The sequence below is a fragment of the Triturus cristatus genome, chromosome 5_2 (assembly GCF_964204655.1).
Source record: "Triturus cristatus chromosome 5_2, aTriCri1.1, whole genome shotgun sequence".
NCBI lineage: Eukaryota > Metazoa > Chordata > Amphibia > Caudata > Salamandridae > Triturus > Triturus cristatus.
Window position 1 is genome coordinate 996,440,363 of NC_140588.1, and position 27,422 is coordinate 996,467,784.

Consider the following 27,422-nt stretch of genomic DNA (forward strand, 5'->3'; position numbering starts at 1 on the left):
GCATCATTTACGCTTTTAGAAAAAAATGTCCACATTCTTTTAGTTTATATAGGGGCAGCGTTACTCAGGCATTAACTGAAAGGTAATTCGCACTTTCCTGAAGCGTACCTTTTCTATTGCATCGGTCGCGCTTTTACATAAGGCATATCGCACATTGCTCAAGCGTAGCTTATCTGTTGCATCATTTGCGTTTTTATATAAACATATCCACATTTTTTTTGGTTTGTATAGAGGTAGCGTTACTCGGGCATTAACTGAAAGATATTTAGCACCTTGTTGTAGATTAACGCTATATTACGGCATCTCTACAAAGGAGTTTAAGTATCCCGCGATGGAGTCTTAAGGTGCTTACCTTAGTTCGTCGATACTTTTTACGCTAATGGGGCTTCCGTATACTGGGAAACGCGGTACATCCCTGGGTGGCAAGTGGAAGGCAATTGCCGCCCAAATGCCTAGCGTTTATATACTGTCGGCTCTTTTGGGATGTATCGTGATTAGTGCTTTCAGGGGGCATATGGGAAATACGTGAAACGCTACTCTCGTGGCGTGTGACGATGCCACGTAGTATGTGACGCTGCTCGCGTAGTGTGTTGTGTTACTCGCACAGTGATATGCTATTGGTTAGTATGGTTCACGTGTAAGTAAGACGTCTAGGTTTGACGTGGAACCTGACATCCACATAGAAAAGACTTGACATGTAATTGCCATCCAATGTCTCGCATATATATGTTGTGTCAGCTCCTTTGGGATGTTTTTTATTAGTGCTTTCAGGGGGCATATGGATAATACTTGAAACATTACTCGCGTGGCGTGTGACGATGCCACGCAGTATGTGACGCTACTCACGTAGTGTGTAGTGTTACTCACATAGTTGTATGCTATTGGTTGGCATGATTCACGTGGAAGTGAGACGTCTAGACTTAACATGAAACCTGACATGGACATAGAAAAAACCTAACACATTGTTGGCTCTTTATATTTGACACCTATAAAATGTATTGTAATTAGCGCGTTCAGAGGCATGTGGGTAATGTGTAAAACGCTACTCACATAGCATGTGGCAATGTCACATACTGTGTGACACTACTCACATGGTATGTATGTTGTTCACGTAAAGATTTGCTAAATTAGCCAAAAAATATAAAAATAACTTAATAATTGAGATATTGATCTAATCTACTCTCAAGTTTTGGGATCATTGGCTTTATGATGTTATGTCCAATACATGGAGATACATCAAGGAAGTATTAATGTTAGTACAGTTCGCAGTGTAGAACTTGATCTTTTATGTTGGCATAATATGGAAAGGCCAAAATGTAATTAAGTGATTGCATTTTCCCACGGCAGTTCACTGCTTTTTCCTGACGAAGGCGTCATTTACGCCGAAACGCGTGTCGAACAGTATACAGTAGTGCCACAGCATTGTTTACTTCTTATCCTTATATAGATAATAATCTATTTTAATGATTGTAATGATTTTATCACATGTTTATGCATAAAAAATTGTGTTTTATTTATGAATGTATAAGATAATTAGAATTAAAAACAACAACATTTTCCATAGTTGTTTCGTTGTTTGAGTTGTTCTGACTATTAGATACAGAGTTAGTATATGCCACTATTCATGAGAATTGCCTAGGTTGTTACTTTTCAACTTGTTAGGTTTAGCACCTCTTTCGATGCCGTTTCATGTCGAGATCAGATGCCTGGATCATGGTTGTGCCATTTGTCGTAAACAGCGGTTTTACATTTCTTGAGGCAGGTTGTGTTTCCCAAGGCATCTCATGTACATCCGCCTTGTATGGATGGGGCTGCGGCTTCCAGTTAAGTTCATGTGTAATATGTGAATAGCAGCAAGTGCTTTAATACTGTACCTATTTTCAGGCTGTTGTAAAAGTCTACAAAGAACAACCAAATGGGTTGACTTGCAGTGCAAGGTCATTAGTGGACCTCGTGCAATTTGCAGAGTGTACTGGCTGTCTTGCTATTATTCAGATCTGGCAACAATGAATTTGTCACGGCTTTAGAAAGACCTCCAATTACAGCTGACCAAACTATCATCTAAACGGTCCTTATACTTTGTAGTTATGTATCCCAACCTGATTGGCCTTGTTCCAATTTAAGGCATTAAAGACAGATTTGTTGGTCCAAATGGTGTCATGTGCACATTCTCATTTGTGATGTTGGATGATGATTTTCTGAGCACAATTGATTTTAATATAAGTGGTGTCTGTAAGTTTGCTAGTTGTATGTGCTCTTTGCATGATGTGAATTGGTTGTTGGACAGATTTCTTACCATAAGTGGCTTCTATATAAATGAAAGCAGAGTAGGAACCTCTGCTGACCACAAGCAGTCATGTTGACAATATGTTAGTTTTAACAGGCTGTGTGATCACGAGTGATTTTAACACATATGTATACATTTCTTTCCACAAAAGCAGAACGCCCAGATGAAGGAATAGAAGTGGATTTCAGCCTTATAATCGGTGAGTTCTGTATTCAGATGTCACCGACTATTAGGCTGCAAACTATGGCGAGTACACCTTTCCACTCCATCCTTTGCGTTTAGATAAATTAAAAAATATATAATATGTTACCATATCTTGTGTACACAGTATAGGATATTATACTGCGCTTTGTTTACATTTTTGTTTTGGATATTTCTACATTAATAATTCCTAAAGGCCACACATGTTTATTCTGTATCTGCAGATGCTTGAAAACACTGTAATTATTGAGCAATATTATTAATGTTAGATTATTGGTGTCATGCACTTTAACACACTAAAGCATGATGAGGTGGAATAGTTTAGTAGACCCTCCTTCAGAGCTAGTGCTAGATGGCTACAGGTAAGCGCTAGACCACACATTTAACACTTTTCTTCAATTTAAAACAATGCCTTGCAGTTAGCACCAGCAGCGAGTTGGTACTAATGCTTCACCAATAAATGTGGAAAAACCTTCAGAAACATAGGGCCCGATTCACAAAGGCAATCTGAGGCAAGAGAATCCCCGACTCGCGTCAGATGAAGTTTAATCAATGGGCCAGAACGCAAGTTTTACAAAAAACATTAGGAAGGTGAGATAAATGGTAGAGGATGTCATGAAAATCAGTTTGGGCAGGGAAATGGGTGTGGCGAGACACTATATCTCATCCCAGAAAAGTTTGCTCCTGTGCATTCTGGTACATGCAGTCCACACTTTGCGCTCCCCTCAGTGTTCACTGTAGTGTTACACCAACATTTGGAGGAACACTACAGTCACAACGGAGGGGAGCGCAAATTGTGGACTCTATATACCATGAGGCAAAGGAGCAAACTTTTCTGGGAAGTGATATAGTGCCTGGCCACCCCCTTTTCCCTGCCCAAACTGATTTTCATGACCTCCTCTACCATTTTATCCCATGTTCCTAATGTTCCTTTTAGTAATAATTCTGTTTCAGACCATTGATTCCTCTTCATCTGGCCCATGCCGGAGATTCTGGCCCGCGTGTGGAGATTCCGCTGCGGACGTAAAGATTCGACTCGTAAATGACCTCTGTGAATACCAAAAGTTATAAAGTTAGACTTTTGCCTCAGATTGCCTTTGTGAATTGGGCCCATACTTTCGGCAAGTTCTTACTCATTGAAATTCCCAGCAATGCATGCAAGCCATGTGTGGTAGCACTACTAGTGACTTGTAATATTACATCACATTTACAAAGAAACTCTAAATGAGGGCATAGCTTTACCAAAGTCTAGTATAGAATAGAGCTACATCATTAGGGGGAGTGGTTTGTCACGTTGCATCCCATTCTACCTTGAGATCAGTGAAAATATCACATACATGCACCCCAATCAGAATTTGGTAAGTTCTAGAGGCAGAGCAGATGGAATGTGCACACATTTCTGTAAAAAATGTAAAACTGAGAGACTTTGTAGCTAAATAAATAATATTCCTCAAAAGAAGAAGAACAGGTGTGCCTGATCAGCTCTGGAGCAAAGATCTTAAACGTTGTCTAATTACCCCAACTCGTACCTTAATCAGTCTGTCTTTTGCCAATGCTGATAGAAGGCAAAGATGGGCAAAATGTTATTTTCTAAATTGTTTAGATGTGTGATTTTATGTTTTGTGGCGCATATAACATTATTTTTTAAAATACATCAGAATGAAATATCCTATCATTAAAGATGTGTTTAGTTAAATGTTTCAGAGTTTCTAATTATGCATCTCTTATATGTTTCTCTTTTTGCACCAATAGTTTCACTGCAGGACATCAACATGAGGAAGGCATTCAAAAGTTCCATGGTGCAAAACCAACAGGTGGTATCTCGGAACTCGATTCCGAATCCAGTGATGGAGATGTACCATCGAGGAGACAAGCCACCTCCACTCAACATTCTCACACCTTACAGGTAAGAAACTGACATACACATTTTTTTTCTCCAACTTTATTTAGCATTTTGGTAAGTCACAAGGTAAATCAGGCGTACATGTTCACTGTCAATGGCATAGCATCCAAATAATAAATAAATCAAAAGGGGCTAAAATAATGTGAAAAAACATCATATCCTCATTGCAGAACAGACATGGTACAGGTTGTGTAACATCAGCAATATAGTGGCATATTAAAATGAAAGCAAAGTCCCACAGGTCAACCCCCTCCTGTGTATTGTGGCAGTTAGCGATGGGTAGTCCAATTTTGTCTCTTTTAAGCGGCCGTACATATAAGAAGCCATGGCGACAGACAGGGCAGCATTCCATGAGGAGGAAGAGGACTATATAGTACAGGTATTGTGTGAAGGTGCACGCTTTACCCCATGGCTTCTGGAACTATCATGGTTTAATTGAGAGCCAGATGCCTGCCGCAGTGTTTCTGGATATGCTCTGTAGGGACCCCAAATGTCTCTGGGACGGCAAGAGCCTGGCAGGAGGCTGGCATAGATCTTGGAATTGGTATTACAATAAGCCAAGCTACGCAACCAGCCTGCCAATGTAGGAGCAGACTTACGGCCCCATAGCAGAGCAATTTCACGTTTAGCCAACATTAAGCTGAGGGATGCAAAACGTCTGACTGGTTTGGGAAAGTTAACAGTGTATCCCAGTAGTGCTACTTCTGGTATGGGGGTAAGGGACAGTTTTGTCATGGTCCCTAGCGCGTTGTGTATTTCTTCCCAGTAGGTGTGGAGTTTAGGGCAAGTCCATGTGAGGTGGGCAAAATCAGCATAGGGGGCTGCGCATTTGCAGCAGGTATGCAGTCTGGTCGGGTCTAATCTGTGTGCCTTGGCAGGGGTAATATACATTCTACGTATGAACTTGAAATGCAATAGTTTATGTCTGCTGTTAAGAGAGACATCTTTTGTCACTGCGCAGCACTTGTCCCACTGATAGTCAGTGATGGGGTGGCCTAAATCTGCCTCCCAGTCTCTGCGAACCTTGTCATCATGCACTGGCCTCAATGACGCGCAGGCTTTGTATAGTTTAGAAATGAGACGTGCCCATCTAGGGCTTTCAATTACTAGTGTAAGGGGCGGGAACAGCTTTGGCTCTAGAGGGAACCAGGCAACGAGGCGCGCAGTGCTGAACGGAGACGACTGAGCACGAAGCTGTCCATGAAGGTGCTGTCCTGAAACCGAGTGTCTTCTGATGGGGAGAAAATATGCCACTCAGGGTATAGGTCCTTAGTGTTGTGATAGCGAATTTGGTTAAGGTGCGCTTGATCAACTTTTCGCCAGTAATTGGAAGCCAACGGGCATTTGGGAGAGGTAAGGCAGAGGAATATAGTGTGGGGGCGTTGGTGATCCATCTTAGCTTGTCCCAGGCCTAGCTAGTGGTGGAGACTGTCTGTATGTCAGTAGGGTCTCTGGGAACGACCTTGGGAAGTACGGTTGACAACCGTTCCGGGAGGACAAAATCCGCCTCTGGGCACAGATAGGGCATCCGTGCGTCTGGGTGGAACCATGCGTAGTTATTGCTGCATCGAGCCACCAAGTAATACAATTGGAGATCTGGTACACCATATCCACCTCTATCATATGGCAGGGTAAGAATTTGCCAGCGGACGCATGCCTGCTTGCCCCCACCCCCCACACCAGCCTGATAAGGTGCTTACGCAATTGCAAGCAAAACCCGTTGGTGAGGGGAATAGGGATATTATTGAAAAGATAAAAAAATTTAGGAAGCACTATCATCTTAAGAATCGCGATCCGGCTGGCAATTGACAAGGGTAAATGCAGCCATCTCTCAACTTGAGATTCAAGAGTGGTAATTACTCCACCATAGTTGAGGCGAAGAATCTGGGCAGTGTCGAGATGTATATGAATACCCAGATATTTGACGGAGTCAGTGCACCATTCCAGAGGAAATTTGCACTCCCAGGGGGTCATACTGGACGGTCACAGATTTACGCTAGTTAATGCCTAGGCCGGAGAAGAGGCCGAACCGCAGTATTTCTCTGATGAGAGGCTCCAAATTAATCTGGGGTTCCCTCACGTATAGGATGGTGTCATCATGTCATCAGCGTATAGCGAAATTAGGAGGGGACCAGTGTTAAATTGTAAGCCCCTGTGTAGGTGCCTTTCCTGAAAGTTGCGGATTAGGGGATCCATGGCTAAAATAAACAATAAGGGTGATAAGGGGCTGCCCTGTCGTGTGCCGCGGGAGAGCGAAAAGGGACGGGATAATGTTCCGTTTATGCGGAACCGTGCTGTAGGGCGGATGTATAGTAAGGCTGTGGTGGCTATGAAGCCCATTGGCATGCCCATGCGGCGCATCACCAAAAGTAAAAAGGGCCATTCTAGAGAATCAAAGGTCTTCTCTGTGTCCAACAAGATCGCGGCAGCCGGAACCGCCGGGTTAATTCAGTGGAGGACCGAGAAGAGCGTCCTAAGATTCAAAGAGGTGGAAGAAACTGACATATTAATTGACTTCTCTCCCTTCCAGAACTGGTGTTCGTCACTAAATCACATTCTGTAACAGGGGCGGCTGGCATGGTTCGTGGGTGGCAGGGCGGTTACCGGCACGTGAGAGGGGTCGCAAGGGTGTTCGGGGGGAAACGGTAAAAAATAAAAGAAACACTTACCTTGCCGCGCCGGTCCCGCGTCTCTGCCCCTGCTCTCTCCATCAGACCTAGGCACAAGAAGCACAGAAAAGGCTCCCCTGACAAAGGCTGCAATGCATTGTTGTGATTGGTAAGCACGTAGGCTTCCCTGACCAATCACAACATTGCAATGCAGTGTTGTGTTTGGTTTTGAGCGTCCTGGTTCAATGCTCAACCAGGGAATGGGAGCCTGGGCTTGTTCTCCACGCAGGCTGCAATGCAGCCTGCATGGAGAATGGGCCAATGACTGGTTTGGGCAGCCCAAGAGGGCCGACCAAACGTCATTGCACACTTAGGAGTGGGCAAACCACTCCTCCCCTGCCCTGCTCCAAGAGCAGAGCAGCCCCGCCCACCCGCAAAGTAGCAGGAAACATAAAATTATAATAACTCAAAGTTAATATCATTTTATGTTTCCTTTACTTTGCAGTGCACTGCTTAAGTTAAAAGCAGTGGGGCGACGCTCCTTTGCCATAGCGGAGCAGCCGCTCCTGTTCTGTAATCATCAGGGTGTGCCTTGAGTTTACTTTGCAAGCAAGGACGAGGCTGACAATATAACAGAGTTACATAGGCAGCAGCTAATAAGCAGCAACACATTAACCCTTGAAGCATCAAATATGACATTATTAGCAAGGTAAGTGATGGTTCAGTGAAATGTCACAAATTGAAGTGCCAAATAAACATCTAAGTACAGCATTGAAACAAATTAATATGAGCAATTGAGAAGGGACAATATCATGGAATAGTAAAATTATTTGGAAATGCTACATTTCATCAGGGGTTTACTGGCTGGTCAACTTTGAGAAAAGATTTTGGTCCAGTTCACAAAACTGTGCTCGCACATTTGCAGAGCAAACACAAGGAGATGCTCTCCCATGCTCTCCATGTCATTGGAATCAAGCTATCCTGGCTGATAAGGGGTGAAACTTTGAAACCGGTCCTAGGATGCTTGTTTCCAGTCCAGGGAGGACCTGGCCTGGCAGTTTGGGCTTGACTGTTCCCACAAGGAACAGGGTCAAGACTGATTTGCATATGGCTGGGATCAAACTGGAATGGTATGGTGAGAAGAAAAACGATAGATTTAGGCCCAGATCTCTGTACAGGGGTGAATGTATGACATTTTTCTGCATTTTGTCTATCAATTGTTGTTTTTGCATTTGTCACTCCGAGTGGAACGGGTATGCCCAGACGTGGGTCCTGTGCTTTCCATGCCACTGGAATCAAGCTATCCTGGCTGATAAGGGGTGAAACCCTGAAACCGGTCCTAGGATGCTTGTTTCCAGTCCAGGGAGGACCTGGCCTGGCAGTTCGGGCTGGACTGTTCCCACTGGGCACAAGGTCAAGACTGATTTGCATATGGCTGGGATCAAACTGGAATGGCATGGTGAGCAGAAAAACGATAGAATTAGGCCAAGATCTCTGTACAGGGGTGAATGTATGGCATTGTTTTGCATTCTGTCCATCAATTGTTGTTTTTGCACATTTGCAGCGCATAAACTGGGACATGAAAGTATAGAACCACTGTTTCTGCTGTCACAAAACCCACCTTTCTGTGGGATCACAACCGGAAAGATTTCCGGGGCCCACAACGACGGCCTTCACCTCCCCAGAGAAAACAAAAACTAGGTTTACTTAGTAAAATATGGAGGTGTGTGGATTCAGAAACTTGGGGCCAGTTGTCAACCATATTTTACGGTCTCTAACGGGAAATCGGACCATTCGCGACCACATATTTGGTCTGCCCCATGTACAAACCCTATTTTGCGAGTCGGTAACCTTTTACAGACTAGCAAAATAAGGTCTGCGACTCACTATTAGGAAGGGGCGTGCTAAGGGCGTCCCTTCCTAATAGCGACTCGCACTGCAATGTAAGATTGTTTTATGATCTACTTCAATTAGGTGGTAAACCACTTGCAAAAGTGAAGGGGTCCCCAGGGGACCCCTTCCCCTTTGTGATTGTGTGTGAAAATATTTTTCAAGAGCAAGCAGTGGTCCCACGGTTCACTGCCTGCTCTTAAAAATGAAACAGAAACGTTTCATTTTTCTTTTTTAAATGCAGCCCATTTTCCTTTTAGGAAAATGGGCTGCATTTAAAAAAAACTGCTTTATTTAAAAAGCTGACCCCAGCGGGCTACCATCCCTGGGAGTGCTGGCTGGTCGCAAATAGCACCTGCCTCATGAATATTAATGAGGCAGGCAATTTGCGACCCCATTAGGAATCGCAAACAGTGTCTGAGACACTGTTGCAAATAACATTTTGCGAGTCACAAATTGCGAGTTGCAGAGCGACGCAATTTGCGACTCACAAATTGTAAGGGTCGTACATCTGGCCCTTGGTATTTTATATATTTGTGTTTGTTATATTCTAATGTAATACTAAATTAATTTATATCATACGAATGTAAGTTATCACTATGATAAGGGATAGCTCCACAATCATAACTGTTGTAAAAATGAATAAAATATATGCCCCAAATATTTTTCATTACACATCCCTGACAAAGTAGTTTAGAACTCCCTAGTTGCCTTGCAACATCATAATATTGTGTTATGTATTGCTGAGCCACTATAATAACCTCAGATAACTGCTGCAAACCTCAGACCCTGGCTTCTCTCTCTTCCTCTCTTTAATTTGGGAGGATTCATAGACCTTTCTAGTCATTACTTCTCTGTAGAGTTGGTGGGGGCACTTACTCAGGCAACGCCATGTTGGAATCCTCAGATGAAAACACTGCTTTTATTCGAGGCATTCAGAAATGTCCAGGGTGCGTTTCTTCAATCCCCTGTTAGCGCGGAAATCGAAGCAATAGTAAAGTCACACTGTCAAAATCAGTAAAAAGAGCAGCAATAAAATATACCAGCTTCAGCATCAAACATCATTTCAATTCAAGTGATGGCTGTTCTTGGCCCACAGAATTCTTACTCATAAGCTTCTCACAACCCGAGACTGAACACTCTCTTAATTGTAGTAAACACTACTCACGGGGGAGCCACACCAGTGGTCTAACCATCATATTACAAGTATGGAGGTGGAAATCCAGAGAACCGCCGCAACCGTCAGGGATCCATAAGCCCGGGTGGTGGTGCGGCGGTCTTGAGGGTGCCTATGCATGGTGGTGCCACTGATGCACCACTGAACACATTATGAGTCTCCTCACCACCACCAGTTTCATGGCGGTTCTCACGCCATGAAACTGCTGGTGGTGAGGAAACAAAAGGGGCCTTACAGGACTCCCTCATGCCCCTGTGCATGGGGGTGCATGCAGGGTGCATGCACACCTGCTCCTGCACAGCATTGACTGCACAGTCCATGCCTTGCAGGAACATGGGAACGTACATTGGTGGTCCTGCGGCATTGCAGTTCTAAGGCTCACATATGAGCCTTTGTACTGCACGGCGCAGAACTGCCCCACTGCCTCAAAATTACTCGCAATCTGGCGGGCGGGCGGCAGTCTTGTTGGCGGTCCTGTTTAGTCCAGTCACACACTCCCTTACTAGAGTTTAATCTAAAACTTGATGTTATTATTCATTTACAAAGTTTTAAATCATTTAATTCCTTCAGTGCCTTATGACCCTCATGAGTGAGTAGTCGAACTGCGTAAGAAACCTGATTGATTGTCTCAAAACCATCACATGTTTCAAGCCCTACCATGGTCCCTTTCTCAATTGCTCATGGAATTACTGGAGGCGAAAGTCAAACTGAGTCTCAGTGGAATGTTTATATACCTGTTACAAAAATTCTCTTCAATCTTACTTGTCACTGAGATCACACCATAATCCAGTTCTGCTGAGCTTTACGTTGGCTGTGTCTCTTATCGAGTGATGCCCTGACAACCTCTACTCTCCCCAGTACTAAGGATGCCACACTGAATTCTCATGAATTTCAGTCTACATCACATGCTGACTAGGTGCAGACCTAGCACCTTAAAAACAATATTTGACCATGTAAGGAGGTGGCGTGGCCTTCAAGGGACTTCTTCCTCCTCCACCTATCAACTTCCCCTTCCAAAAAGAAAAGAAAAAAAAAGAAAGAAAAGTAAAGCTTGATTTTATTGGTGCCGATGTCAAGAGGTGTTTTCACACAATTTAATGGACATCGACTGCTCGGTGCCTCCAAGGCAGGGCTGAAAAAAGACTGTGCAGCGGTTTCCAGCTCTTTAGACCTGCCATCAGGGCCGGCTTTTAGCACTGGTGGCGTCCAGTGCGAAAATCATTTTTTGCACCCCCTCCATTGACCTCTTTCTCGGACACCCTCACTTCCACTGGGCAAAAGTGATCCTCATCTTTCCATAGCCCCTCTCACACATACATGTCATATGTTTCAAACCACCCAAACAAACCCTTTTTAGCAACATTAGGAATAGAAAATGAAAGACTGGGGAAAAAACAAAGTCCTAACCTATTTTATGTAGTTTGCATGCAGCATTTTGATGACAGTTCCTAACAGTAATTGTTCTATATTAGGAGTGTATCTTATGAACTGCAGTAACTGAAGCAGTGATCCACTCAGCTATCCACATAAAATAGAGATCTGTGCTGTGCACGGTACACATTCTTTGCAGCAGGCACAAAAACCCTCTGCGCTACTTTATGGCAATTCAAAACTGTGTGCACGGTACACATTCTTTGCAGCAGGCACAATAACCCTCTGCGCTACTTTATGGCAATTCAAAACTGTGTGCACGGTACACATTCTTTGCAGCAGGCACAATAACCCTCTGCGCTACTTTATGGTAATTCAAAACTGCAACTGGACAAAACTAAGATCTCTCTCTCTTTAGCAGAAACATTTATCACAACAGCTATCTTGACATTTTTATTGCTGTCTGAAAGCTGGATGCACAAGGAACTCTGCAGAAGGTGTTTTTAAATTGTAAGTTATTGCTAAACACAGCACCCCCCCTGAGGTCAGCACCCCCCTAGCCAGGACAGCACCCAGTGCGGCCGCAGAAGTCGTGCCACCCTAAAGACTGAACTGGCTGCCATTATGTGATATTGGCTGCTAACCGGGAGACAGTGTGAAGAGAACCAGTATCGTGCGGCACACTGTAGCATCCTGTGAGTTGGCAGGCCTGTGGGTCTGAAATTACTCCTATCCCATTGAATACCACAAATATGTCTGTGGCCTTCAATTATGAATGCTGATTGTGACTTTCTGATACAAGTTATTCAGCAAGGACTGACATGTTTGTACTAAGACTCATATGCTCAGATGAGCATTTCTAAGGAATTCAGAAATATGTTTGAATCACATTTGTAAATACTCACATTTAATGTGCAATCTCAGAAGCACACAGCAAGCATTCAGACATATCCTGACACTTGTAAACAATTAATTTATGACTGAAACCAAATGTGTATTTCATGGCTGCTACACTCTTCCCTCCATAAAACATTTCTTGCCCTTAAAAACATATAAGGATCATGCATTGCAACAATGCCATGTAACCTGGCGTATGCCTATTGGCAGTTTTGACTCATCTAATGTAGCGCAGAGGGTTAATTTGCCTGCTGCAAAGAGTGGGTACTATTCAGATCACAGAACAGTATTCTATTTGCAAGCTCAGTTGTTTACCGCTCTTGTCACAAAGATCCTTTTATTAATGTGCAGTTCATAAATTACTATCATAATCTAGGCTAGAAAGTAGTTTTTTCCCAGTCTTTCACTATCCCAATTCTACTAAAAAGGGTTTGTTTGGTTAGAAATAAATTCTTATTAGTAAAGTGAACCCTAACCACTGTGTTACGTTCTGAATCCTGAGTTTGTGCTTCCCTAGACCAAGCACTGTTAAAAGAAATGCCTACCAGTATGGATAACATGTGAATCCTACAACTTGTAGTGCCCTTGTCTCTTATGTAACATTTCCTATAAAATGATTTACACACGTATCATTCATTGTCTCGGTATGTGTGTGATGTAAAATGCTCCAACACCCTACACTGGTAGGAAAGACGCTATATAACAAATGAAATACACATGCAGGGCTATGGAGTGATGAGAGGCACTGTTGAGGGTGATAGTGAGGGAATCATGGAAGAGACGCAATAAACATAGCCGTATCCTGGTGCACTGTAAGGTCATCATTTTATACTATCTAAGAAACTTCGGATCTGTAAAAATTCAAAGAAAATCCCGCTCATCAAGACCATACTTTTCTTGCAGAGAAGAAAAGGAAGCCAGTTGGTCTTCCTGGCCAAGATCCCCAACCGTGGTAATCCCAAGATTACTCCATCTTTGAGTAATTTGATCTTGAAAAATCAAAGGTAAAACCCCAGAAGCCGAGAAGGGTGTATAACGATTGATATTATGAATTTTAAACCTGTTATGCACCTTTTGCCAAACCATATAAGCTGCCTGTATAGTCTTGAATCTCGTTTTTTGTAATAGCTAGGTTCTAGGATCTTGACCAGGCAGTGCTTAGCCTCCTCCCCCAACCCAATTTCATAAATAGTTGGGCGGGACGCCTCTAAGCACCGGCTCCTATCTCCAATCAAAAGTATCCCCATATTTTGCAGCATAAATGCCCAGTAATAGAGCAAAAAATTAGGGATGGCCCAACCCCCACGCATTCTCTGAAGAGTCAGCCACTTGGCCGCTCTCCTATCATAACTCTACATGAATCTAGAACACATCCTCTCAATCTTTGTAAACCATGGAGCAGGAAACACCAAGGGGATAGTCCTAAAGAGGTATAATATTTTTGGCAATACCATCATTTTGATAACGTTACTTCGCCCGTGCATAGATAAATGTCTATTAGTAGTATCAATTATAGGACCAATATTTATATCTGGAATTTGATCCACCTCTACAGTAAGCTTAATCCCCAAATAGGTCGCTACTGACACAATTGGCATATCCGGAAAAGACTCCCTTGCCGAATACAAAATCTTATCGGTATTTAACTTATAACTGCCGGGTATGCGGACATTATGTCAGATGTAAATATCGCAACATCATCGGCATAAGTCAATGTCTTATATTCAAACCCATTAGCCCTTATAGGCTGGATGTCACCGCATTGTTCGACTTAAAAAGTGTATAGGTTCTCCCAGCATTATAATGAAAGCGAGAATTCTTTGGCTTGGATCTCAGACAAAATGTAATGGGTCTTCCCCTGATGAATCACCTTTAATTTGGCAGGATTCAGAAGAAAGGCCTGTGCCCCCTTAGCCTGAAAGACTGGTATTAGTTGACGCACAAACCACCTCTTTTCCACAGTGGCCTGACTGAAGTCAGGCCTTACAAAGAAATCACAACCTTTCGCAACTCGTTTCCGGTCCGGCCTCGCCAGATCGTACAGAGCCTCCCTAGCCAGGAAAGTATTCAGGGAAATAAGGATGTCACGTAGCCTGTCATCTGCCTGACCAGTTCTTTTACGCTGCTTAAAAGGGAATCGATGAGCCCTCTGAATTTTGCACTTTCCAATCCCATTATTGTAACTCGGGGAATGCCTCTTCAAAATGTTCAGTCACACACTGCCAGGGATCTTCTGCCTCTTTGCCTTCGGGAATACCTAGGACTCGTAGATTGTTCCTTCTTGATCTATTTTCCAAGTCGGTTAGTTTCCGGACTGTATCATCTTTCACCGCTTTGATAGATTCGGTCAGGTCTTTCTGTACAGCAAGCTCGTTCTCTAATTGCGAGATTCGTGTCTCAGCCTCATTAATTCTTATTGCAAAATCAGAGCATGTCTTCGCCATCCGGCGCATCAAATTTTGTAGTTTGCGACTTGCTCCTTCTGTCTGAGAGCTCTCTGCTCTGGTTTCCGCACGATGAGCCATAATGCTCTGATAAATTGTTGACAACGTGATTTCTTCAGAACCATTAAGATTATTGTCCTTTATAGTCGTCGGCGGCTCAGCTGAGACTGCTTCATTTCCATTACCATTGAGCGGAGTTGAAAAAAAAGAATCCCAAGTGAATGACCCGGCTGCGCCTTGCTCTGGAAAGGCTGCTGCCTCTTTTATTTTGCGGACTGTATTTATCTGAGCCGGATCGCTGCCTTCCTCCTCCCACTGCAAGTGATAGTAAAAAACAAGGTATGGGGGTGAATTTGGGAAGATATCATTAGTTGAATTGATTTGTAGGAAATCCTTGATAAGAGGGATCTATCAGACTTTGCTGGAATCCATGCCTGATGATCTAGCTAATCAAAATGATAGATGGGCACGGAAACTTGGGAAGGATGGGATTAATATTGAAGAGTCACTTGAGGTAGCCAATCAGTTTCTTTTATCGGGGAGTCTTCGCAGTCAACATTTTATGTCCGTTTTTGAATTGTATTTTACACCGGCTAAAATAGCCAAATGGGGGAGGAGTGTGGGCGGCTCCTGTAACAGGTGTGGGGCGTTATCAGCATATACAGTGCACATGTTCTTCTCTTGTCCTAGTTTAATGATATTTTATCAGGAACTGGAACTTTTCTTGGCCAAAATTTTGGTGCTCCCTATATCGATTTCTCCAGACATGGTTTCATGGGTGTGGGGGCGAATGGAAGCTGGTCGTGTGCCGTTTCTGGGTTTGTCTTTATGGCAATAGCTGTAGTTAGATTATGTATCACTTCCAATTGGATAAGCCCTGACCCCCCTACTTTTTGCAATTGGCGCTCACGGTTTTTAGCTGTATATAATTTAGAAAGCTCAGTGTATTGTTTAAAAGGACGTAAAAGACGAGAAAAGGGACTAAAATTGTGGGCTCCCATAACAAACTTGCTCCAGTAATATGGGCATTTTTTGTATACTAAATGCTGGTAACCCCTCGGGTGTCAATCTGTAAATACGTGAACATATTATAATCCCTCTTTCTTTTTTCTGTCTAACGTGTCGCTGATTTATGATTACAATTTGGGTGTTTTTGGTTGATTAAGATGCTATCATTTGTGTTAGGTTTTGTGATCTAATGTTGATATATTTGAGATAATTCAGGTCAGAATATTCCCTTTCTGTTTATTTGGGAATCCGGCTCAAACTGTCAACATGAAATGTGATAGTGATTCGTTAACTGTATTTTTTCCTTTAGTCAGCAAATTGGTACAATGTGTCAAGTGGTACTATGTCTTTGCTCGGTATTTATTACTCTTTGTTGTGTGTAAACAACAACAACAATAACAAATATTTAACCCCTTCAGCGCTGGGCGAATTCCGCCGCGGTGCTGAAGGGTTCGAGCGCGGGCGGGCTCATGACGGAACGGTTCCGTCATGAGCACAGCTCAACCGTGGCTCATGACGGAACCGTTCCGTCATGAGCATGGAAGGGGTTAAAAAAAGAAAAAAAAGGTCATCATTTGATATGCTTTAAAAACGAATGCGATAGAACATATAATGGAAAATGTGCTATAGAATGCACCAGTTTTGCCATTTTTCCCCACATTTTCTTGGAGGGAGAACCTTGCAAGCCCACTTGTCAGGCATGCTCATTATGCAGCTTATGTTGGCTTGTCTGACAAAATTTGCAAGGGCTCCTTTGGGTTCCCAGTGCCTTCCCTTCTGTGGCATCCAATCACTGTTCAGGTTCTGTTAAGGTGATGCTTCAGTTGCTGGTGGTGTTATGTCTGCGGTTGGTCATATACTTTCATAACCTTCTGATTAGACATTTTAGATTTTCATTCATCATGATCTCTTGACTTCTCCTCCTGCGTATGATCTTCTGTTTTTTTTACTTTGAAGTATATATTTTATGTTCTCAGACGTCTTTTTCAATGTCGTTGCTTTTGGGTTCAACTGCAACAGCTCCTTGGGTAGTTGTGAAGTATTTTGCAGGTGTCTGTCTCCTATTTGGAGAAGTGTGCAGAATTCTGTATAGTTTTTAATGTCTCTCCTGCCTCACTTTATATAAAGTAAGTTTACATTTGACTTTTCAGTGCATATGGTTCTGAAAACTATTTATTTCAAATTTGTTTTTTCTTTGATGTCTTAAGTGACAAACAAGCACTGTACTTCTGGTTTCTTAACTCTTTGGGCAATTCTTTGTGTATATTAGCATTCTGGTCAGCAGCTGCGATTGCAAGGTGAAACGCTTCGATTTCTTTTCATTCTCTGTACATATTCTAGATGTGAGTCTGTATACTCTCCATCGCAGCCGCTCCTTTGGGGCCGAGTGGCCACCCCCCCCCCCCCATATTTTGCCCCTCACAGTGTCTGTTAGGCTGAACAAAGGTCAGCCTGACAGACACTGGGTCTAGCAGCCAGGTGCCAGACATGCGCTAAATGCACAGGCTCTTGGCTGCCTGAGCGGAATTTTGCTGGGCTGAGGAAGTCACAGCTCATTTTGGTGTGACCTCCTCATCTCAGCATAGGTCCCTGAGGCCCTCCCCTCAGTGACGAGCGGTAACGTCAATGATTTACTTGTACCTGGGTGCCTCAGTTTTAAGCCCTGAAGAGCCCAGGGTTGAGTGTCAATCAGTGACAGTTCATCACAGAGTTGGGTCAGCAGTCTCACTGAACCTATCCCACTCTGTGATGACGTTGGGATTGCTGCCTTCCCTCATTGCCTCACCTTAGGTCCCAAGCCTCCTGGCACCTCCGAGGCAGAATTACAGGTAAGTGTGTGTGTTTTTTTAATTAATGTTTGGTGCATGCGTGTATGTATGAATGTTTGGTAATGAATGTTGTGCATCGATGTGTTTGAGTGTGTTTCTGTGTGCGTGTGGGTGCATGTGAATGCATAGCTGTGAGTGTGTATGTGTGCGTGAGTCCCGTCCGCCACATCCTTCCTAAACCTACCAGCCGCCACTGCTCCATCAGGACCTATTACAAAACAACAATCAACCATAAGATAATAGGTTAAATAACATTACCATATGGTAATAGGTTGAATAATATGTATATGTTATAAAAATGTGTGCATTTACAAGTGCATTTATGAGCATGCACCAATTTCTCAGCATTTTGGCTCCATTTCTGCTTTTGTTCCTCCTGTAGATTGCCTAACATAACAAGTAGAGTTTAATTGAAATGTTCTACTGAAGCATCTCCTTGGCGATGATGTTAGCTGGTTCTAGTCTTTGTTGTCGGGCGAGACGTGCGGTTCATGGATGATGGAGGAGAAGCCACCGTACTTCCTCTGGTGTGAACTTACTTGCAGCAGCCGGTCCGCTATCTCCCACGCAGGCATGCTTCTCCTTGTGGAGGCCGGTGGGGTAGCTTGCGTGGCCATATTCTTCCTGATTCTTCATCCCAGAATCCTCTGGTGAGGAATTCTGGGTTATAGAATAGCCCAATCCAAAATGGCCACTGCATATATCCTTAAACATACTTTTTCCCAATCTATCATGGCGGATAGTGCCTTCCTGTGATGAATTTCCGTATAAAAGGTGCAACACTTCTTCGTTCTTGTGGTTTTTTCTCCTCGCTCCTGTTGCTTTCAGCTGTTCACCCATGATTTTCTTAGGATCTTTCTCTGTCTTCCTCCACCTTTTAGGTTCCAGCCTCTGGCTACTATCTCCATGAGACATTCCTGCCATCAGGAGGGTTTATGCCCTATGGACTTTTTTATCCTTATGAATCCTTCTGGAATGCACCAATTCCTTAGACGCTTTCAGGTGTTGGCGATAATCCCTTCATGAATTGGGGGACAGTACTATCTCATTGTCCTCTCAGTTCTGTCATCGGATTTATTTTGCTAATGAAGACTAATGGAATCCCTAGGAAATTCCAAAGAATCCCAGATACGACAGTATTTCAATCAATCTCCTCCAAGTTCTTCCTGTTCCTTATTAAGCCTATATTATCCTTTTTCAGAAACCAAAGGAAGAGTCCTTACCCCCATATCGAGATTTTGATTGTGCCATTCAATTAGAAACAGGAGCTGTAGTGCTTTTGGTCAGATTTATTCTCTGTCTGAGTCAGAGATGGAGGCCCTGAGACAATATCTGGAGGAAAACTTGCAGAATGGGCCAATAACTCGATCCTCTTCTCATGCTGGGACTTCTATGTTTTTAGTTCCTAAAAAAACAAATGACTTGAGGCCTTGTATTGATTTTAGGGGTTTAAACAAGATTACAATCAAAGATAGGTGCCCAGTGCCCCTCATCAAGGACGTATTAGAATCAGTTTGAGAAGCCCAGATTTTCTTCAGACTTGACCTCCGTGGAGTTTACCATCAATTGTGAACAGAGGAAGGGGATGAGTGGCAGACAACATTCAGAACCATCTCGGACATATTGCGTAATGCCATTTAGATTGAGTAATGCACCAGCGATCTTCAAACATTGTATGTACCATATCTTTGCTGATATAACTAACCACTTTGTAGCAATCTTTGTTGATGACATCTTGTTTTTTTTTTTTGAAGGATGATGCTCCCAAGCCATCACCATGTCTGTCAAGCACTCAAGAGACTAAAAACTAGTTATTCTGCAGACTAGAGAAGTGTGAGTTTGACCAGCCTGAAGCAGAATATCAAGGCTTCCGATTAAATAATTCAGGCACTTCTATGGACCATTGGAAAGTATCTACCATATAAGTTTGGCCAACGCCCACTAATGTCAAGGAAACAGTGTTTCCTTGAATTTGCTAACTTTATCATCAATTTATTGGAAAGTTTGCCTCATTAACCAGCGATATCACCCCCGTCCTTAAAAGGAAGATGTTTCATAATGGATTTCAGTGGGTTGCTCAAGCTGAAGCCACCTTCATTAAATTGAAGCTAGTCTTTACTCAAGCTCCGATACTACATCCACCAGAAATGTATTATGGAGACCCATGCCTTTGATTGTGCCATGATCATTACCCTTTAACAGGATGATGATGACTTGAACATTCCATCTTCTATTTGTCACACATACTATCAGAGTCAGAAAGGAACTATCCATTCTGGAGCAAGAACCTTTGCCCATGAAAATAGCTTGTGTTGAATGGATACATTTTTTAACTACTCCGCTCTTACTGGTGGCCTTCGGTCTGAAACGACACAGAAATTTATGTCAGTTCCTGCTCAGTCTGTGCCCAAAACAAACCCTCTCATAACAAACTGTCTGGGTTACCTCACCCCTTACCAGTCCCTCCTGCACCCTGGCATATTTTACCTACTGACTTCATCTTGGCACTTCCCCCTTCAGCTGGGTACTGAGCCATTATGGTTACAGTTGATTCCTTTTCTAAAAATGGCTCACTTCACACAGCTCTTAAACAATTACATTCTGCAAGGACCCTGTGTCACATATTTATATATATAAGTGTTTGCCTTTGGTCTTCATGGGCTCCCTCAAGATGTCATTTCTGACAGAGGTTCCCAATATGTTTATTGTTTTTGGAAATCCTTTTGCAAATCTTTGCTGGTTGATGTGGCTTTATGCACTGGTTTCCATCCACAAACTAATAGACAAATGGAACTCTTGAACTAGGGCCTTGAACAATATCTCTGTTGCTTTTGTAATTCCACAGAGTGACTCGTCTGTATTTTTGCTTAAAATAACTCTCTCCATAGCGCCACCAAGTCCACACCTTTCTGTTGTCTTTATGGGCTTCATCTACAATCTTTCCCTTCTGGTTCTCTGGCTTTTTCTTCTGTTCCTGCAGCAGCCATTTTTTATGTCACCTCCAGACGGTTCGCTGATGCTGCCTGCGGGTATCTAAGCAGAAGATTAAGTATTTTGCTCACAGCCATCGTGTCCTTCTCCTGCTTACCATCTTGGGCTAAGTTGTGGATCTCATCCAGATTTCTACCTGCTCATCTTTCTCAGTTGTATGGTCCATTTAAGATTGTCCAAATCATAATTCCTGTTGCCTTTAGGGTCCAATTGCCTTTGTTCTGCGTCCTTCAGTTGAAACCCTATCACTGTGATCCTTTTCATCACCTTATTTCTCAGCCTCGTCCACTCATGGTAGATCGTGCCCCTGAGTTTGAGGTCCAGGAAATATTTGATTCTTCTTCTTTCTTCTTTCAATCTTTATTTCGGCAATATTTCAGCCATAAAAGAGTACACAACGTATTATACACATTAAAATTACAATATTAAAACAACATCTAAAATGACATAGGCAAATACAGATCAGGAATGGAAGTCAATGTTAGGACACACCATTGTATCAGTAACTGGGATTACACAAGCAAAATATATGCCCGGCTACTAGGCAGTATTTGATAGTATAAAACTCCTTTTAATCCAGAAAGCATGCAGATACTTAGCTAAAGCAAATACAATGTGTCCTGCAGTTTCAGTCTTAAAAACCCTTAGTGCGTCTGAGCACTTCCTAAATCCAAGGTTCCTACAGATAGGTACAATCCAGTTCTGCCTTGCTCTACTGTAGAGAGGACAGAAAAAGAGAATGTGGCTTTCGTCCTCTTTATTCATACCACAGCCAAGACAATGTGAGGACCTAGTCGGGGTCCATTTGCTTGTTAAACACGCTAGGGGGAGTGCACCAAACCTCCATTGTATGTATAGCTTCCTAGCCATAACAGGGAAAATTACATCCAAGAAATCTTCGAATGAGTAAACAGATTTGATCTCTATAAATGCTTTTACCATGGTACCATTCTTTGAATCATGGAGCCATGCGTTAGAACATCGAGATCTGTATAGCTCAGTGAATGTATTCCCTGAGATCTCACTACAAGCTGTTGCTGGATTCGCCCACATATCTGCAAGACCCAAATTCGTAAGTTCGTCTTTGATGTAGGAAAGCCAAGGGATATGTGCTGCCCTGCCTAATCTCAGTATTTCTTGGAGCTCTGTTTTGTACTGCTCAAGCTCGGGGGTCAGCCAGATCCTCCTCCAAAACCTGAGAGGTTTGATAGCTAATTCCTCCTGAATGGGAAGTATACCCAAGTCGAGCCTCAGCGGTAATAAAGGTGTGCTTTGGGGGAGCGCGAGCAGTTGTCTCAGGAAGTTGTTCTCAGCTTTAATCAGTCCCGGTCTAGTGACGTGCCCCCAAAGTTCCCCTCCGTATAATGCAGCCGCTCTGGCCCTCATTTTGTAAATTTCAAGACTAGGGCTGATGGGTTTATAAGTGGAGGCATTTGTCATTTTTAAAATTCCCCCAGCTATTTGAGTCAGTTTGAGTTGAGATTTGGCAAGGTGTGGGCCCCAGGAAAGTTTTTCGCTTAGTGTGACACCAAGATATTGAAAGGTGTGAACTCTCTCAAGTGCAACTGAATCAAGGGTAGGTGGTGGCCTAGTGTGTAATGGGGGATTAAAAATCATGTATTTGGTCTTATCTACATTGATCTGTAGTCCGTGCTCTCTACAGAAGTTGTTAAATCCCTCCAATATACGTTGGATACCCATTGGTGTCTTGGAAAGGAGCAGGGTGTCATCAGCAAACATTATAGCTGCTACTTTCCTTCCTGCCAACCTGGGTGCATCGTTGTTAGGGACTGCATCCAGACTGGCTATCAGTCCATTCACATATATACAGAACAGAGTAGGGGCCAAGACACACCCTTGCCTAACTCCCTTGTTTACAGCGAACCTGTCGGACAATACACCTCCTCTTGCACACCTGACCTGAGCAAAATTCTCAGTATGCAGCCTCACCAATATACCCAATAGGGAATTGGGTACACCCAGATCACGTAAAACAGCCCAAAGTTTGCCCCTAGGAACAGTATCAAACGCAGAGCGTAAGTCAACAAATACCATGTGGAGGCTGCCACCCTCCAATACCACAGTCTTCCAGTACAGCATTACTAGACGGAAGATCTGGTCCATGGTAGATGTTTTACTTCTAAAACCAGCCTGATAGGGAGAGAGGATTTCATTCTCATTGATCCAGTCCTGCAAGCGATCTAAAATAAGTCTTGCCATTATTTTTTGTGGGACGTCAATGAGACTGATGGGCCTGTAATTAACGGGGAGCAGGGGGGAACCCTTTTTATATATAGGTATAATTTCCGCTCCCAACCAAGAGCCCGGGACCTCTATACCGTGCAGAATTGAGTTGAAGAGTGCACATAGGTACGGTGCCAATATCTTAGGCTGATCTTTAAACAAATCCCCGGGTATCTTATCTATACCAGGTGCTTTACCCGTTGCCAGTTTTCCTATGGCAATCGTAACATCATCTACGGTGAATTCCAAAACTTCGGCGTCCCCCGCAGAGGGTAGCCGAAAGGGCAAAAGATCTAAATCAGAGGTGGCAGCGTAAAGAGTTTTGAAGTGGGATTCCCACACCCCCGGATCAAGATTAACTTCGATAGCATTACGGGGTTCCGCACACCCTGAATTCACAATGGCCCAGAATCTACTCAGTTCCTTGTTAGCAAGAGCTGATGATAAATTTTCCCATCTCTCCCAATCCCAATCTATCTTAGCCTGTTTTAAAACTTGTTTGTGGGCAGACCTGAGTGAGCTGATTGTTAGCTTGTCACTGCCGGTTTTGATGGCATTAATCAAAGCAGATTTAGCACTCCTGCATGTGGCATTGTACCAGGATGGGGGGATAGTCCTGGGTTGCCTAGTGGGAACGATAGGGTTTAAAAAGCCTGCAAGGGTATCAATTAATTCCCGATGGACAGTGAGGAGACGTGCAGAATTATCCTTGGACCGCCCTTTGGCCCAGATATCACTTGCCATTTTGAGCAGGGGAAGAATAGATGAGTATAAGCTTGGCAATGCATCCCGCCTTTCGCACAGGGTTTCCCACTTAACCCTCCTCCTGTTGTTGGTGAGAACCAATCCTAGGTCGGCGGTTGGTTCCGTATGGGCTTTAGCAGAATTTGGCAATTCCATTCTCAACAGCAGGGCGTTATGATCGCTGTCCGATCTATTCACAACCTCCAAATCCACGATTTTAGACCACAACCTGGTCTGGACCATGAAGTAGTCCAAGTGGGATTCTTGATCTTTTTTGTTATAGGTACATTTGGAGGGAATGTCCGAGGGCATCCGACCATTAACCGCCCTAACTGAAAATTGCAGGTTTAAAGTCATAATCTGCATAGCCAGTGGGGTCCATGCCTTTGCATAGGTGGTCCTGCACTGCGGGATGCCCCAAAACTCATCTTCATCCTGCAGTGCCCCCTCACCCAGCCCTTGGAGGGGCTCAAAGTGGCAATTGAGGTCTCCTGCAATCACACAGTGAATATCATGGTCCAAGGATTCAAGGAGGGATGATAGTTCCCCTACGGTGTTAGATTCCTTAGCCATAGCAGTAGGGCGTGAATATACATTCACAACTGCCAGTTTGTATGAGTTAGGCCAGGACAGTTGGACACATAGGATATCATCCGAATTGGTCTGAATCAAATCCACCCTGCAACCCAGGTGTACACCTATCCATGTTATCAGACCACCAGAAGGGCGGCCCTTGCCTCCCCACCGAGCTGCGATGTTAAAGGACGCGAACCCGGCTCTATGGACCTCCTCCCTGGCCCAGGTCTCCTGCAATAAAATCACATCAGCAGTGTCCACAAAAGAGCCCCATGCAGGACATGCTAGCTTGTTTTTTAGGCCTGCCACATTCCATGATAGTAAATTCATGCATTGGGGACGAAGCGTGTGATGAGATGAGGGATCTGGTAGAGAAGAAGTACTACTCTGCTGATGGGGATCAATTTCCCCAGTAAGGGTGGAACTAGCACTATGGGAGGTGGCTGGCATTAGAAGGGGAGCAGAAGACTGCTTGGAGTGCACTTGGGGATTGCCAATAGTATTACTATTACTAGTCCCCCCTGTAATAGAGGTGCACCCCTTGGTATCAGGAGTCAAATTCCCTTCCTCAGGCAACTCAATGGGCTCTAGACCTAGAGTACTACCCAATATTTGATTCAGTTTCTGGTCCATTGGAAGGGTTATCCACCAAGTGAAAATTCTTGGGAGGATGCTACCTCTGTTTCTTTCCCTGCCCTGGTCTGTCGCTTTTAGTTTGTTTTCTGATAAGCCCTGGACTGCGGGGAGGGGGCTTGCTGTTGCACCGGCGTCCTGCAAGGTTGGGAACAACACGTAAGTTGTCACTGGGTGGGACATGTGGCTCATGGATGATGGGGGGAGGCAGGCTGCACTCCTTCAGCTGTGAAATTATCTTGTGCCGACCGGCATGCTGGTACCATCTCCCACGCAGGCATTCTTCTCCTTTGGGAGGATGGGGGGAGCACATGGCTTTTGCCACCATATTCTTCCTGATTCTTCATTCCAGAATCCTCTGGCAAAGAATTCTGGGTTACTAGTGTATAGCCCAATTCAAGATGGTCACTTCACATATCTCTAAACATGTTTGTTCCCAATCGATCATGACGGATAGTACCTTCCAATTATGTGTTTCCTCCTTTGACAGTATAAAAGGCCTTTTTCCTTGTTGCACCTTCCGTCGCAGCACTTCTTCATTTCTGTGGTTATGTTTCCTCACTCCTGTTGCCTTCAGCTGTGCAGCCATGATTTCCTTAGGATCTTTTGCGGTCTCTCCTGTCTTCCTCCGCCTTTTGGGCTCCAGCCCCTAGTTACCATCTATTTGAGACATTCTTGCTTTCTGGTGATTTTTTGCCTTATGGACTTTTTCCTCCTTGAGACTCCTTCTGGAGGGCGCTATCTCCTTAGGCACTTTCAGCTGTCAGCGGCATCATTGCTACTGGAAGGGGTTGCTCTAACTCTGGCAGACCACGCCTGTTAAGATCTGAGCTACTCAGGCAACCCAGACTCAAAAGTTACTCACTGAGCATCCATCTTCTGAAAGGCCTGATAGAAGTGTTTTCCACATGTTCATCTTGCTAAAATTACTGAAAGTGTCTGTGCATGGTCAAGTGCCACTATCTTCAACCTTTGTTTCGAAAAGGTCCTATAAAACTTCTTAATGTGGCTGTGCAGTCTATAGCTATGGTTTGCCCTGTTTTTATTAAGCTCATTCCAAAGCAAAGTTGATCCATTCTTTACTATAGCATAATACTTTGTTGATCCAAGCATGATAGCAAAATTCCCTTTCACTGCCTGTTTTCATCGTGTTAGACCATTCCCTAGATGTGGGGCTCTTTAGGGATTTTCAATATTTTATAATAGATTGAGCCCCTACTGCTGAAATAAAAATAAACTCTGTACCTTCTTTCCAAGAAGGGGATGGGTCTGCAAGGCCCAGTAAGGATAGGGAGGGCAAAGGTTTAACCATTTGCCCTACCCTAATCAAGATCAGAGCGACAATCTGTTCCCGGTATTCTCTCACTGCCTTGCTCAACCGAACATGTACTCTCAATCCCTGAGTTTATCACATCTGGGGCACTTCCTGCTGGCCAACTGAAACATTTTAGTAGGTATGGTAGAGCATCCAGCCATTAAGAACACCATTCTATGAAAATGTGCACCTCTCAGTAAAGAAAACTGAAAGCTGAAATTCATCTGTCAAATATCCATGTCAATGTTGATGCCCATACAGCGCCTCCATTTATCACCAACCTCCTCAGTAACTTGGGTGTGATCTTGGTGAAGTTCCTTGTACCAAAACCTAAAAGAATCATTAACCTTATCTACCGCTTACAATTTTTGACTATATCTACTGACTATAAATTATTGAGGACGGAGTCAATCTGTTTGTATGAAAAAGTATAAATGGCTCCATACTGAAGGTCGATCAGGCATATTTCCCCATAAGATTGAATTCTGGGGCCATCAAACAAATCTCCAATTTTACTGATCTTGATGACTCACCACCTGTTGATGACGTCACCGCAGAGCGACAGGGAGATAGATGCTTACATTTATTCAAGGATGTTTCAGCATATATAGCTGGAATATTTAACTTCTGGAACAGATGGCGCCAAGCCACCAATAGCACTACACGGACTTCTACCTCAGTTTTATTGGTACCTTTAGCTCCTTTCTGGCCCCAGGCTTTTACCATAATTATTCAGCATGTATAAAATGACAAAATTATCAAATTTGGATGTCTGCATCAAAAGTCTCCTTATCTGTAACGCAAAGACCGCCCAAAAATACAACCTAAAATAGGGGAATGCCACACTGCCCTTTAATTTTGGTTGCTGTAAAAATTTTAAACTAGCATGGCAGGTATTCTTGTCTCATACATATGAAGTCATCAAGCTATCTAATTTAGTTTTTTTTAAAACACATCAAGTTTACAGGGAGCATTTTAAATAGTAGAAAAAGGGGCAAATTAGACATTTTAATAAGAGAAATTTGACTTATAATGGAGAGAGGAAAGAGATTTCCAGACTACAGAAAGAGACTGAAATTTAGATAAAAGTGGAATGAAATTCAATGGGAGTCCAGAATTATGTCTGTATAATACACTTCTAAATACCTTTTTGGGTTTCGATCATAGTTAGACCTATGTTTGGGTAGAAAATATCAGGAGTGGTATTAAACAGAAGCAACTCACTTTTAGATTAACTGATTTTGTAGTCCCCCCAGTTTAGTGAATCTTTGTACAGTTTGCAAAGCAGTCTCAATGTTATGAC

At 43.4% G+C, this 27,422-nt stretch overlaps 1 protein-coding gene across 5 annotated transcripts in view; it reads left to right on the forward strand.

Annotated features, from left to right (window-relative positions):
- LOC146829558 (actin-binding protein WASF3-like) overlaps positions 1-27,422 on the forward strand; it is a 415,127-nt gene that overhangs the window by 304,322 nt on the left and 83,383 nt on the right. For 3 of the 5 annotated variants that reach the window (XM_085608254.1, XM_085608258.1, XM_085608253.1), the window contains exons 4-5: positions 2,439-2,486; positions 4,241-4,394. In XM_085608254.1, the coding sequence (XP_085464380.1) occupies positions 2,439-2,486; positions 4,241-4,394 (202 nt within the window). The remainder of the gene's footprint in view (positions 1-2,438; positions 2,487-4,240; positions 4,395-27,422) is intronic. The other 2 variants (XM_085608255.1, XM_085608257.1) reach the window with 2 other exon arrangements.